At 47.4% G+C, this 15,324-nt stretch overlaps 1 protein-coding gene across 4 annotated transcripts in view; it reads right to left on the bottom strand.

The window, feature by feature from the left end:
• Positions 1–15,324, bottom strand: part of si:ch73-103b11.2 (centrosome-associated protein CEP250) — a 105,733-nt gene that overhangs the window by 19,076 nt on the left and 71,333 nt on the right. For 2 of the 4 annotated variants that reach the window (XM_055923654.1, XM_055923637.1), the window contains exons 6-16: positions 13,893–14,109; positions 12,580–13,105; positions 11,092–11,239; positions 9,113–9,223; positions 6,009–6,065; positions 5,806–5,874; positions 5,604–5,693; positions 3,391–3,503; positions 3,188–3,226; positions 910–1,717; positions 695–811 (exon numbers count right to left, since the gene is read on the bottom strand). In XM_055923654.1, the coding sequence (XP_055779629.1) occupies positions 695–811; positions 910–1,717; positions 3,188–3,226; positions 3,391–3,503; positions 5,604–5,693; positions 5,806–5,874; positions 6,009–6,065; positions 9,113–9,223; positions 11,092–11,239; positions 12,580–13,105; positions 13,893–14,109 (2,295 nt within the window). The remainder of the gene's footprint in view (positions 1–694; positions 812–909; positions 1,718–3,187; positions 3,227–3,390; positions 3,504–5,603; positions 5,694–5,805; positions 5,875–6,008; positions 6,066–9,112; positions 9,224–11,091; positions 11,240–12,579; positions 13,106–13,892; positions 14,110–15,324) is intronic. The other 2 variants (XM_055923663.1, XM_055923646.1) reach the window with 2 other exon arrangements.

Below are 15,324 nucleotides of genomic sequence, written 5' to 3' on the forward strand. Positions count from 1 at the left end.
CCAACGTGCCAGTACAGTGTGGCATCACTACACGTGCGAACGTGGGAACATGAACTCTAAATGAATAAAGAAAGTGAACGCAACCATGCACACTCCCAAACACCAAAAAGTCATGCACAAAAACAGGCTGAGAGGACAGGATGGCGCGAACGACAAGAAAGAAAAAGCACAGCGGCAAAGCTCCTCTAGGCTATTACCTTCGGCATCAAATCACCCCCCCCCCCCCCCCCCCCCCCCCCCCAGTAGATGTGAGACTCCGTAAGAACAGTTCACGGAAAAACCATGCCGAGAGCCCCACATCCATACACATCCGCTTTTTAAGACTAAGACCCCACACCTGTTAGTAGAATCACACACGCACTAGTCAGAGACGCCACACACACATCCTCAACCTCACGCTATCAGTTTGTATTACGATAAGTGCGAACATGGCCTTCGATTGTAAATACCGGATCGCACGCTATAGACGTTCAGTGATGTAATACACAAACTGAATACGAAACCCTGCTGCGAAAACGAGCCAGAATACCAAACGATAAAACCCCTCCAAACATGAAGTCACAGTAAAGCGCATATCATTTAAAATGATTTAAAGCGACATGATTGGTAATCTCTCAAGCTGTAATAATAGCCAACTAACTGGAACTAATATCCAACTAATCAGAAGTGATCAGCTACTGTTGGCGTGTGGTACCTGCAGCACGTAGCCCTCCCTGGCACTGTGCTCTCTGCCCCTGGCATCTTCGAGCTGCTCCTGCAGCATGTTGTTCTGCTCCTGCAGTCTGGCCAGCTCCTTCTGGGTCTGCCCCAGCTGCATCATACACATGCATTAGAATATAGTATGCTCCCTCATTATAAATGACACACAGTAGAATATTGAAGCTTTGGCCGGTGTACATAAAAGCCTACCTCTTTGTCCAGCAGGGCAGCTAGCTCCTGTGGGGGCAGTCTCTCAGTGACGCAGGCGTCAGTGGTGCTGATGGGCACCTGCTTCTCCTCTCGGAGCGGCGTGGTCTCCACCTGATGCCACCGCTGCTCGATCTCCACCTGCACGTCGGGGGCTCTGCCGTCGCTCTCCGCGCTCCCCTCCGCACCAGTCTCAGGGTGGTCGACCTCCATCCTCCCCTTGTCCTGGGACTCCCCGGGGACCCGCGGTTCGGCCCCCACTGCATTTACAGTGGCGGTCATTGTGGTGGTGACCGTGCTGGGTGCGTGGGTGTTCTGCTTAAAGCGCTGCTGTCTTTCATCCCGTCGCCGTCCCCGCTCCTGCTCTGCCTCCTCCCTGGTTGCCACGGCGGAGCCCCGGCCGGGTGGAGGGGCCGAAATAGAGGAGGAAGTTGGCGGGGAAGAGGTGGTGGAGACGGGGGAGGACGCCAGGGAAGAAGTGGAGGAGGACGAAGAGGAGGTGGAAGAGGAAGAAGCAGAGCTGAGGTCAACAGTATCTGGTGCTTTGTCCCTCTTGGGGTCCTCCGTCTGTCCGGGCTGGAATTCGGACCAGTCGTAAGTTTTGGAGCGGCCTTCTCGCCTACGTTCTCGGACCCGGCTCTTGCGTGGCTCCGAGGCGGGGGCGGCGACTGTGGCAGGAGCGTGGTCTACAGACCTCTGTGTTTTGACCACCCGCACCTCCACCCGGGGGCTCTCGGGGCTGGGGTCAGGGCCTGGCTGGGGAGACGGATGCATCACCACCCGCCCTCTGGCCTTCTCCTCAGGGAGGGAGCTGAGGAGATGGGAGGAGTGAGAGAGAAGGAAATGAATGGAGAGGAAGAGAGAGAAAGAGGCTGGTCAGTGATGGCTTAAGACTCTCAGTACTGGTGTTAAGACAAATCAGCATGTTCGAGAGGATCGGCCTGAGCAAGGATGACCGTGCAGAATCCCTGACCTACAATCATCTTGCGCCCCCAGATAACGACTAATGATGTGACCAACGCCGATACCCTCAAAATGCGCTGAAGAAGCCCATGCAAACTCAGCTACACACACACTGCTACAGAACATCAACTATTCACTTACAACAAAACATATCTGTGCTCACAAAGTAAGCTTTAACCACAACAGCAAATGAGAGGAATACATTGGGACATTTTAGCACGAAAGCAGTCTGGAGAATTGGGCCAAACTGCAGTGAGTGCATGATGGGCCTCAGGTCAGATTTGGCCCCTCTCTTTCGTAAGACATGTCTGTAATCCGAGACTTGAGCCGAGCGCACTGCAGTTTCTCAACTTTAGCCGTTTGTACAGTAGACGAGCGGGGTATGTGGTCACAGTCATCTGCACACTGCTTGGCATTCACTGAAACCGTGATGGGGAGTGCGCACCTAAAAAAGTGGGCTGACGGTAAAGTCTATTTCCGGGGGGGGGGTGGGGGTCAGAGGAATGGGAGAGGGGTACAATCCAAGAGAAGAGATGTCCGCGAGGTGTCTACGCAGGAACGCCAAAAATATCCCACATTCCTGTTTCGAGGGAGTCGCCTCTGAGTCTGACAGCAGCACAGCCATACGTGAGTTCAGTAAACAGGGGTAAAACCCTATACACTAAACCCCCCTATCTTCATCAACTGGAAGTCTATGGGAACAGCTAGGATGTCAATGCGCCAACTCCCCCTCCCCCACTACCGTTGCCACCACTGCTGAAGAAAATCCTAGGGAAAACACTGAACCCAATACAGAGTCCATAGGCATCTGAAGAGCCCCAGTGAAAGACAAGACCTCTGGCCAGAAACACTAGCACAGGGGGCTAAATGATCCGACAACAAAATAGGAATACTTCTGTTGCCGCGATACACATAGGACAGTGGTTGCACTGACACGCGTCTCTCCTCGTGCTCCAACTGCCTTTTCATGGTTCATCAAAGCAAAACACATACTGTAAGTGTTACCATATAAACTATAGGCCTACGTCTCGTTATTTTGTCTCTTCTTCATTATCTCTTTACATCATCTTTTATCAATCTACAATAGTTTCCTACGCTGATCGAGCCAGGTAAGGTCGATGATTATTTCAATTGACGGATGGTGCGCGTACTGCAGCAGGCTTCCTGAGCAGTACTACTTGGAGACATTACTCAATGTTCAGGACACAGGGCGGGACGACAAACACGCAGGCAGGCATTACTGAACCATTACATCACGGGGAGGGGGGGGGCGGGGGGGGGGGGGGGGGGGCGTGGATCAACACACAAGCGCTCCAACCTGGGCTTCAGAACCGACAGTTTCAGAGAGATGTTTTTCCTGGAAGCAGAGAGGTTGGAAATACCAGAGAAGGAGGAGGAAGAGGAGGATGAGGAGGAGGAGAGAGATTAGTTGAGAGTAAATAAAAGTGAGGAAATTGTTATGTCTGTCAGTGGCGGGTTGTGTCGACACACTCCCTCTCACGCTCTGTGTGTTCGTCTTACCGGGTGACATCGGGAGGAGCGATGGTGGGTCGCACGTTCTTCACGATGGCCTGAATCCAGTTGCGGCGGATTCCCGAGGTCATGGCCGACAGGGTGCACGCCCCCTCCTTACTCTGGACAAAGGGAGGGCAGGAGAGAAGGGCATGAGGGGACGACGGGGCAGGAGGGGCACAGTGTTAGAATGGCTAGCGGATGGTGACGACCAGTACTATTTAAGATGCACTCCCATCGACCAGTAGTAGCTAACTAATAAATAAATGTCAGTAACCAAAATGTTAGGGAGCAACCAAAACGCACCCCCACTGACTCCTGGCCCAAATCTTGTGTTCATTCCCCCTCTCTAATGCATTCACACCATAACAGGAAACTTCTCCCAATGACAGTACAGTGAATACAATGAATTAATATAATGACTGTACTCTTCAGATGAGATTGTTCATAATTCATACGATGAATTTGGGCTGGGCGATATGACGATACATATCGTGTGACGATAGAAAAACGTCTATCGTTTATCTCGTTGTGTCGCAAATCACTCTTTACGGCAATATTTTTAGTCAATTGGATGACGCTTTGCGTTCTTCCACAAAATTTCCAACACAAACAAACATGGAGGAGAGTGAATGTGACACAGAGCACGGATACACGGAGCTCGTACCTAAGAGGGGCAACTTCGGTCGCATGGACGTGGTTTGGGTATGAAAAGTCTGACACGGACCAGAAAACCGTCCTCCGCAAAATAAGCCGCAGGCCGGTCCCGAAAACAGGCTCAAACACCACTAACCTCTTTTACCACCGACGCAAAAATCATGTGAAACAGTACGGAGAGTCTACGGATGAGACAGTCGAGTGCTCAAAACAAACCCCCGACTTAGACTTTGCAATAATATATTTATTTTAGGCCTATATTTAAGTTGTCCATTTACCTTTTTAGATTTTATACATTCATATTTTATATTTTGTTACATGCTTAATTGAAAATGTGCACAAAAATTCTAAATAAAAGGAGAAATAATCAAATATGAGTAAGTACCTTTTATTTGTTGAGTATAATTCAAAAGGTAATAAGAAATAGGCCTTTACATGTGGTCATTTTATATAAACTATTTATTCATTGAATTTACAGAAAATGTGCTATGACGTGATATGCATCATTAATAGGGATATGAAATGACCTATATCGGGATATGAGATTTTGGCCATATTGCCCAGCCCTACGATGAATGAACAAAAACGAGTGCACTCTCCATCCAGGGCTTCTACTGGATGTTACATTCATTTACATCATTCTGTTTTGGTGGTTCCCCCACTGGGTCAAGCCCCATTCCTGGCCTCTATCCCGGTCTGCCCATGATGCAGAGCGCTAAAATGTGTTATAAATACTGGAGTTATTCATTTCTTGTCACTAAACCGGTGTTGTTCTCAGCCAAAGAGAGAATGATCTGCTCCCACTGCTCTATTTCTGATCCCCCGAACAGAAAATAACCAGGGAAGCGCCAGGAGAGAGGGCTCCAGCTCTAAGCCAATGTAAACACAACACCCACCCCACAGCAGAAGCGACATGGATGTCGTGTCCATGGGGCCTCATACTAACTTCAGATCTGGGCATGTCTCCCGCATTGACATCGATGCTTAGAGAAGAACGTTTCGGATGTGGCCCATCGCCAAGGGATCAAGCGTTTGGCCTATAGTCAAGGGAAACGTTGCAGCGCGAGGTAATCATCCTCACCTTGCGCCTCCTATGGAAGGTCGTCTCACATTCTATCCTGTGTGCCATTAAAGCTTATGGCGAAAGCCTTCAAAACTATTTTTAGAAAAATTGGTTTTCCAAAACACGCAGGCGCCAACATTGAGTAAGCGCCGACGTAAGACCAGGTTGGTCTTTTGAATGAGCGAGGTTAGACAGACATGTTGTTCAGGGCCTCCGGGTGTTGGTGGGGGGTGGCAACGTCTGTGGCAGACTTAGATCCAATGATGTCACTCTCTCACAGGGGGATGACAGGTCAAGTGACATCTCTCACGATGGGACAAATAAATGTTTCGGAAGAGAAATGACCAGACCCAATGCCGACGGCAATACCACGTGTTGTCAATGCTGTTTTTAGAGTGCAGGGTCACAGCTGAACAACAATTTGTTAGCGATGTGTAAGGTATGGACCATTTTAGGTTTGATCGATATTATAGATGAGCAAAGTATAACCACAAACACTCACAAGGATTTGGAAGCCATAGTTCCTCTGTACTGGGAACTCTGTGACATCATAACAGGTGGACAGGTCAATCTCGCCGTCCATATCAGCAGCCTGGAATAAAACAACAAAAAGATAAACAAAAATGTCAAGGGCCGATATTAACATTACACTGCATACATAGTTTTGTTTTGGGGGGGTATAGAAGTAATTCAGTGAGTCTTACCTCCTCAGCTATTGAGTCCCTGTAGTATCGTAGACTCTGGTCTGTGAGAACAAACCAGTGTTTCTTCCACTAGAGGTAAAAAATTATAACATTTACTAGTTTTGTTAAAGCATACTCTCCTACTTAAATCCATGAGAGATGGCATAAGGCACTGCTAATAATTTAGAAACACAACAATGATTTCGGCTAATAAAGTATATTACCATCCCATCCTCGTATAGCTTGGTCATCCATCCTTTCTTGAAATTCAACAAATCCGGCTACATTGAAAACAAAAATCAACAACAGCTTCAATTCATGACACGCTATTTACAACTAGCTTATGCTCATGGCTATCATTATCAGTGTCCGCTGCTTTATCGGTAGTCATTTACGCATAATATGTAATAGCTCTCAGCTAACCAAGTAGTGAACAGATTTTTGTCCAGAGCCAGACAGCTCACTGCAATGCTCCCAATAAACAGCCAACAGCTCAGCAGCTAACAGCTTTTCAGTCCACGTTGCCACCCAGATTCGACTAACGGGAAGAGTGGCCCACCCAACCTCGACCTTTCATTGAACCCTGAAATACAGTAATCTTGCAAATGCTTAAAACATTTTTTTTTGCTATTACAACAGAACTTTTCAGTTGTCCAAAATATCTATAGTGCTATATTTATATTAGACTTGGATTCATTCAACTAAGATAGCGATCACAGTGCAGACAGAGAACCCCTTCTATGGTTTCATCCACATAAAGACTCAATAAATGAGCACTCGATCCACAACAAGTGAGCCCTTCTTCGCCAAACTCTCACTGCTCGACTAAGCAAACCAAGACCGTCTGCTGTTCGACCGCCCGAACTAAACCGTCCATTTTGTCAACAAACAGGAAGTGCGCTACGTCCAACCCCTACCTTGTTTCTGTTGACCCTCATCAGGTGTGGCACGGCCACGGTCTGGTGGAGACTCATTAACACACACTCTCTCTTCCACTTGACTCCCTCTCTCCCTCGCTCTCTGTGTGTCTTTGCACAAAGAGCTGGCGCTTTAACACCCTTCACTCCAGCTATTTATAACAGGGGGGGTTTGTGGGGGGGGGGGGGGCTATTTTGGCAGCTGCAGCTCGGCCATACCATCCACACGTTGACAGGAGGACCACTAACACCACCCCGGGACAGTTCCCAGATCAGATCTAAGTAACACTGAGATCCATGCATGTAATCTGTTAGTAAAGTAACCTAGGGTAAGGTTAAGTAACCTAGGGTAAAGTAACATAACCTAGTACAGGCCTGGGCAAAGGCCGGGCCGGGGCCCGTACGCGGCCCGCGACCTGATTCAATACGACCCGTGGAATCATGCTCAGATCAAAGAATTTGCGATAGTAAAGTTTTGTAAAACGCATTTGTTATTCAGATTAGAAGCCCAATGAATACTCGCCTTTGTGTAATGATTGAACTCCCACCGCTTGTGGGACATTTATTTGAAGGCACGTATAAATAACAACTGCACGAGGACAGACAGTGACTGACACACACGTCACAGTTACAAATAGTAGCTAGCTAGAAATTGTGCAAAAAAATTGTTTTTCAAAGAAAAGGAAAGTAGACAATGAATGTAGGGTTTTCCAGCAAGAGTGGACAGCGAAATATTTCTTTATTGAGGTATCAGGGAAAGCTGTGTGCTTCGTGTGCAGAGAGAGCATCGCTGTCTTGAAAGACTACAACTTGTCCCGACACTTCCAGACGAAGCACGCAGAGAAATATAGGAACACGTTTTCTGAGCAGAGGGTAAAGCGCATCGAAAGAGTTGCTTTCTCAGTTGCAAAAGCAGCAAGGACTTTTCACAAAACTGCATTCAGCAAACGACGGAATTGCGAGCGCTAGCTATGTACTGTACCACAAAATTGCTAAAAATAGCAAGCCATTCGCTGAGGGCGAATTCATTAAAGAATGTTTAATTGACTCTGCAGCAACTTTGCCTCAACAAGAAATAGCTGTTTGAAAATGTTTCCCTGTCAAGACGAACAGTGACACGGCGTGTTGAGGACAACGCAGAGAATATGGAACAACAGTTGAAAGTCAAGGTAAAGGATTTCAACTATTTCTCCTTGGCCCTGGATGAGATCAGTGATGCAGTTGTTGATATTCTTACGAGGCATAACCCCAAGACTTTGAAAGTATAGAGGAGCTTGTTTCAGTGCAGTCAATGAAGAGCACAACCACAGGGAAAGATTTATTGGAGGAGGTTAATAAGTGTATGGCAAAGCTAGGAACTGAGTTCTGAATTTTTTTCCAGTGTGACCACTGATGGGCGCCCAAACATGACAGGAAAAAACATTGGCCCTTTGAAAAGGATACAAGATCAAGTAGCTGAGCAGAACCCAGATCAGAAAATTGTTATCCTGCATTGAATTATTCATCAGGAGGTGCTCTGTAAATGTGTTCTGAAAATGAGCCATGTTGTGGATACAGCCACTAAAGTGGTAAACTTCATAAGAGCAAAATCTTTAAACCACATGTGGTTTATCTCACTGTTGGAAGAGACAGAGTCGGGTCATGCAGATCTCCCCGACCACACAAACGTGAGATGGCTGAGTTTGGGGAAGGTGCTTAAAAGGGTGTGGGACTTGAAGTCGGAGATTTCTGAGTTCTTGCAAATGAGAGGAAAATATGTGGATTTCCCTCAACTGCAAGATAAAGAACGGTTGGCTGATTTTGCCTTCACCGTGGACATCATGGCCCTCATGAATGAACTGAATTCCAATCTACAAGGGAAGGGCCTTTTTGCACATCAGATGTACAGCCTTGTCAAAGCATTCAAGGGAAAATTACTCCTCCTGACCCGCCAAGTAGAAACAAAACAATCTCACCCAACTTCCGACACTACTAGTCTGTTCCCTATCAGATGACCAGCGGGAGAAGTATACATCGCTGCTGTGTGTGAGTTTTCTTGTCGCTTTGAGGATTTCAAAGTGTTGGAAAATGACATGCTGTTGGTTTCCTCTCCTTTCACCTTCAATGTGGATAACGCTCCCACTGACCTGCAGCTTGAGCTTATTGAGCGATGGCAAAAATATATTCTAATGTGGCCCTCCATGGAAAATAATTGCCCAGGCCTGGCCTAGTATAAACTAAAGTGACCAAAAGTAAAGTAACCTAGTGTTAAGTGAAGTAACCCAGCGTAAAGTGAAATAACCTAGCGCAAAGTAACAACCTAGCACAAACTAAAGTGATCTAATGTAAAGTAACCTAGCGTTAATTAAAGTGAAGTAACCTAGCATAAAGTAAAGTGGAGTAACCTAGCTAAAGCACGGCCCAGCACTCACAGTCATGGAGGACTCGGTCACTCGGCGGTCCAGGGACTTTGCCCTCCGGAAGTTGAAAGAGCAGGACACATCAGGAACGCAACGCTCCTTCTCAGCATCCAATGACATCTCCTGAAAATGCCCAACATATAGGGTCGACATGACATGAATCCATTGGCTATGAAATATTACTAAAACACTCACTACAGCTCATATACTGTGCATTCGGAAAGTATTCAGACCCCTTCACTTTATCTACATTTTGTCGCTTTATAACCTTATTCCCCTCAATCTACACACGATACCCCATAATGACAAAGCGAAAACAGGTTTTTAGAAACGTTTGCAAATTTTTTTATTTTATTTTTTTTTTTAAACTTATTTACATAAGCATTCAAACCCTTTGCTATGAGACTCAAAATTGAGCTCAGGTGCTTCCTGTTTCCATTAATCATCCTTGAGATGCTTCTACAACTTGATTGGAGTCCACCTGTGGTAAATTGAATTGATTGGACATGATTTGTAAAGGCACACACCTGTCTATATAAAGGTCCCACAGTTGACAGTGCATGTCAGAGCAAAAACCAAGCCATGAGGCCGAATAGATTGTCCGTAGAGATCCAAGACAGGATTGTGTCGAGGCACAGATCTGGGGAAGAGTTACAAAAAATGTCTGCACCACTGAAGGTGCACAATAACACAGTGGCCTTCATCATTCTTAAATGGAAGAAGTTTGGAACCACCAAGACTCTTTGTAGGGCTGGCTGCCCGGCCAAACTGAGCAATCAGGGGAGAAGGGCCTTGATCAGGGAGTTGACCAAAAACCCAATGGTCACTCTAACAGAGCTCCAGAGTTCCTCTGTGAAGAAGGTTTAACCTTCCAGATGGACAACCATCTCTGCAGCACTCTACCACTCATCATTAAAAGGCACATGACAGCCTGCTTGGAGTTTGCCAAAAGGCACCTAAAGGACCGTCAGTGAGAATGAGAAACAACATTCTCTGGTCTGACGAAACCAAGATTGAACTCTTTGGCTTGAATGCCAAGCATCACGTCTGGAGGAAACCTGGCACCATCCCTACGGTGAATCATGGTGGTGGCAGCATCATGCTGTGGAGATGTTTTTCAGTGGCAGGGACTGGGAGACTAGTCAAAATCGAGGCACAGATGAACGGAGCACAGTACAGAGAGATCCTTGATGAAAACCTGCTCCAGACCGCTTTGGACCTCCGACTACGGCAAAGGTTCACCCTCCAACAGGACAATGACCCTAAGCACACAGCCAAGACAACGCAGGAGTGGCTTCAGGACAAGTCTCTGAACGTCCTTGAGTGGCCCAGCCAGAGCCCAGACTTGAACCCGATCTAACATCTCTGGAGAGACCTGAAAATAGCTGTGCAGCAACACTCTCCATCCAACCTGACAAAGCTTGAGAGGACCTGCAGAGAAGAATTGGAGAAACTCCCCAAATACAGGTGTGCCAAGCTTGTAGCATCATACCCAAGAAGACTTGACGCTGTAATAGCTGCCAAAGGTGCTTCAACAAAGTACTGAGTAAAGGGTCTGAATACTTGTGTAAATGTGATATTTAAAAAAATATATATATACATTTGCAAACATTTCTAAAAACCTGTTTTTGTTTTGTCATTAAGGGGTATTGTGTGTAGATTGATGAGGGGGGAAAAACAATTGAATCCATTCTAGAATAAGGCTGTAAAGTAACGAAACGTGGAAAAAGTCTAGGGGTCTGAATACTTTCCGAATGCACTGTAAACTACTGTACTGTATGTATTCACGTAAATTGTAACACGGTTATCTTCATATTGACGTCAACTGCAACATTAATGAAAGGTTTATGATGAACGAGAGTTCTCCGTAAATTGGATTGTAGGTTTACTAATGTTAACGACAGCTAATGTTAGGTGCCATGTGTGGTTTATGACCCCTAACGAGAGCCTTGTGTCACATTGTGTTAGGGGGGGGGGGGGGACGACATTACCTGTTTGCAGGCGAGGGAGCGTCTCTCGCTACGGCCCTGCCTCTGGACAGACACGGTATTGGAGGGGGGCTCCGTAGGAGAGGTGATGTCCATGTGTTCCACGCCCTCCCCATCCCCTGACTCAAACTTCCCTATCACCTGTGAACGCCTGTGGAAAACATACACATACGCCGTCAGCATCACACACACACACACACACACACACACACACAAACACACACACACACACAAACAAACACACACACACACACACACACACACACACACACGTTATCATGAACAGTATCACATGAACAGCACGACATAGGGTCTTTGAAACTTCAGCTATCATCTCTTGCTGTACTTAAGTGGCAGCATTTTGTTTCCAATAACTGAAGAGTAACATGACTTTATACGAAGGCTGCCGACGGGTTTCCAGTAAAACACGAGGCTCTAACTCAAACTGCTGCGGCTAAATCCGTCTGCAGCCTTTCCTCTTATAAAGTCGTGTTACTCTTCAGTCGGCCATGCTTCAGGATATAACACACAATCAAATGAGCTACAAAAACGACAAAAAAAGAGAAAATCCTCTCAAGGTCCTAGCGTCAATGTGGGTTAACTAAAAGAGCAGAGCAGGACTATGGAGGCTGCTTTGTGCCAAAAATCTATAAATCTATAGTATCAGTCTGGTTTGAATGTAAGAACATTTTGATCAATGACTACATTTGGTTAATCATTTTGGCACAACCACATATTCCATAGAGAGAATGTGTAAGTGCAACTAGAAAAGGAAAATGGTCCACAAAAAGACTGATAGAGTATGATGAGTATAGAGTGTTATGTGAAGAGATCAAACTTCAGATGGAGAGGAAGAAGGATCATTGTAGGATTAAGGACCATGTTCCCAGGAGCAGCAGCAATGGCAGCATCAGCAGCGTTAGCCAAGGAGACTGGACCAGGTGTGAGTGAATGTGTGTGCGTGTGCGCGCGTGTGTGTGTGTGTATGTGTGTGTGTGTGTGTGTGGTGGAATGAGAGAAAGCAGGAGTCAGCGGTAACCAGCAGGGCGCAGCAGGACGGAGGCGGAAGGTTTGGGAGGGCAAATTTTCAGAAGCTCCTGGAAGAGACAAAACAAAAAAACAAAAACAAAATAGCAAAGTAGACAGAGCTGGACCGAGGGGGAAATGTGCATGCAAGAAACATACGCTGGTTTTAAATTTGGCTCCAAGAAAGCAATTCAATTATGAAAGAGGCAGAAGAGGATCTCGAGGACTGCTGCCACTAGGGGGTGCCAGATGACCAATACAGCTCATGAAGATCATAGTAATTGAATTTAGTGGAGGGTAGACAAAACCAAAACACTGAAGATCGCATGCGTGATTACATTCAATATAGTCGGTGGGCTTACAAAGCAATGCTGTGTGTAGTGTGGGTTTGACTGTTTCTAAGTGCCTTTGTGCATAAGTTAAATACATGTGCGTGTGTGTGGTGGGTCATCTCAATATCCTCACCTGCGCTCCAGCCCAAACAGCCTGGCCACCTCCTCCCGTCCGGGGCTGCGTGTGCGCGCTCTCAGCTCCACCCTCTTCTTGTCCGAGCGGAAGGCCTCGCGGTGGCTCAGCCGGCGCGCCCGCGGCACGTTCGACAGCACCACGTAGTCCTTGCCTGGTCGTCCCACTCTTCCCCCACCACCACCTCCAACATTCCCACCTGCCCCGACTCGGCTGTCCCAGCTCAGGGCATTGCTGCTGGGCTCCGAGTCAAGGGAGCTCTGGGAGGAGCTGACGGTGGAGTAGCTAGGGGAGAGGAGGGCGCCTGGGGAGGGGAGGGGGTCTGAGGAGGGGTAGTTCAGGGAGGTGTTGGGGTACGAGGGGGAGTCACAGGGGCTGTACCTGTGGTGGAGGACGCCGAGGGAGGTAGAGGTGGTCAGGGGCTGGTGCTGGGGAGGCTGGGGGGGCTCCGGCGACTTTGTCTTCTCCAGGGAGAAGTAGCCACTCTCCACTCGTACCTTGCGTCCGCCGCTCAGGGAGCTACCGTCTTGAACCACACAAACAAAGCAGAGCAAGCAAAAGATTACAAAAATGTTTGCAGAAAATAATACATAAGCACATCAAAAGGATGTGGACACCTTCTCGTCATCTCATTTCAAAATCATGGGTATTAATATGGAGTTGGGTCCACCCTTTGCTGCTATAACAGCCTCCACTCTTCTGGGAAGACTTTCCACTAGAACAGTTCTTGTGCTGACTTTGTTCTTGTGCTGACTTCCACTAGAACAGTTCTTGTGCTGACTCCGAGGACAGACATATTTTGTTACGCGCTAAGCGCTTCAGCACTCGGCGTTCCCGTTCTTTGTTCTTGTGTGGCCTACCACTTTGCGGCTGAGCCGTTGTTGCTCCTAGACGTTTCCATTTCACAATAGCAGCACTTACAGTTGACCAGGGCAGCTCTAGCAGGATAGAAATATGACGAGCTGACTTGTTGGAAAGGTGGCATCCTATGACAGTGCCACATTGAAAGTCACTGAGCTCTTCAGTACGGGCAATTCTACTGACAATGTTTGTCAATGGAGATTGCATAGCGTTGTGTTTGAGTTTATACACTTGTCAGCAACGGATGTGAAATAGCCGAATCCACTCATTTGAATGGTTGTCCACATACTTTTGGCCAGATAGTGTACATGAACACAGAGCGAGGATATCAACATTGGCGTTCAATAACTGCCTTGGATGTTGATTACAAACCAAAATGACTGCTATGCAGACACCCAAAAATGTATTGGCTCAGGTGCTTTGGTGAAAGTGCATCTCCAGTCTTTCCTCACCCTCTCTGGTGACGCTTGACCCCGGGTGGCTCTGGGTCAGCTGGCTGAGACAGGAGGCGCTGCGGCTGCAGGGGATGGTGGATGCCCTGCTCCACCTCTCCTCCTGCCACAGGGTGGAGCGGCTGGCCGGCACCCGCTCTGCACTGGCTATACTGCTGGGCAGGCAGGGGATACTGCCCCCGCTACTGGTCACTGTCACCTTGGCTGGGCCGGGCTCCTGGGGGTAGAAGTGGGGGGTGGGAGAGGGGGAACGAGAACGATAAAAGGGAGAGAGAGGGAAAGACAAAAGTGCAAGAGGGTTCAGTGGAGGAGGAAAGAGACAAATGCAATCGTTACACATGTCAACAATGAAGACTAATCATGACCATCTATTGAGTCCATGTGTTTCAGCATCTCTTTCTTTGGGGAGCTTTTTCATGTATTCCGATGACTAAGAGTTCCTTTAGCATTTTCAATAAAAATGTTGAGAAGAGACAGTATGTACAAAGAGTATTGTTTCATTACAGAACAGCACAGATTGACAGACTTAAGAGGGATGGAGGGAGGGGCAAAGGGAAAGAAAGAGAGGCAGACAGACAGCTCAACAAAGAACAAAGAGCTCCTTCATGGCAGTCACACCTGTTGTTGTTGTAGAGGACAGAACAGACAAGGGAAACATTCTGTGGGATAGAGATGTGACGACTTATGCCTGACTTCATACTTAATGTCTTCAAATGCTTGTTAATAACAAGGCAGTATATTTACTGTAAAGTCCCTGCTCATTTATGTTTTTTTACAAATACCTGCATTCAGTACATATAGTACACATACACACAAAACAAATCCGTTTTAGCATGTAATCATGGATAATAAAAAGGTAGACAGCGAGTACATTTCATGACTCTTAGTATTTTGCGATACTGATAATTCTTACTTCCGTCAGCACCGCTCTTTCCTCCTTTCCCTGCGACTATATTCTTGGGATATGTTTTTTTTCTTCCGGGGGGGGGTACTTTTTTTTACCCTTTTTCATGATTTCCAATTGGTAGTTACAGTCTTGTCCGTACAGGAGTTGCAGCGATGGGGCTCGGGAGAGGCGAAGGTCGAGAGCCATGCGTCCTCCGAAACGTGACCCCGCCAAGCCGCACTGCTTCTTGACACACTGCTCGCTTAACCCGAAAGCTAGCCGCACCAAAGTGCCGGAGGAAACGCCATACAGGCAAGCGTGCACCACTAGAGCGCGATGGGACAAGGACATCCTGGCCAGCCAGAACCTCCCGTAACCTGGACAACGCTGGGCCAATTGTGCGCCGCCTCATGGGTCTCCCGGTCGTGGTACAGTGCCTTAGACCGCTGCACCACAAGGGAGGCCCTGGGATATGTTTACGTGTGGCCAATCCCCTCTCAAACAGCACATATGGAGGCATGCCACTAAACCCTGAACTACTGCCTT

This window comes from Salvelinus fontinalis, chromosome 1 (assembly GCF_029448725.1).
Source record: "Salvelinus fontinalis isolate EN_2023a chromosome 1, ASM2944872v1, whole genome shotgun sequence".
NCBI lineage: Eukaryota > Metazoa > Chordata > Actinopteri > Salmoniformes > Salmonidae > Salvelinus > Salvelinus fontinalis.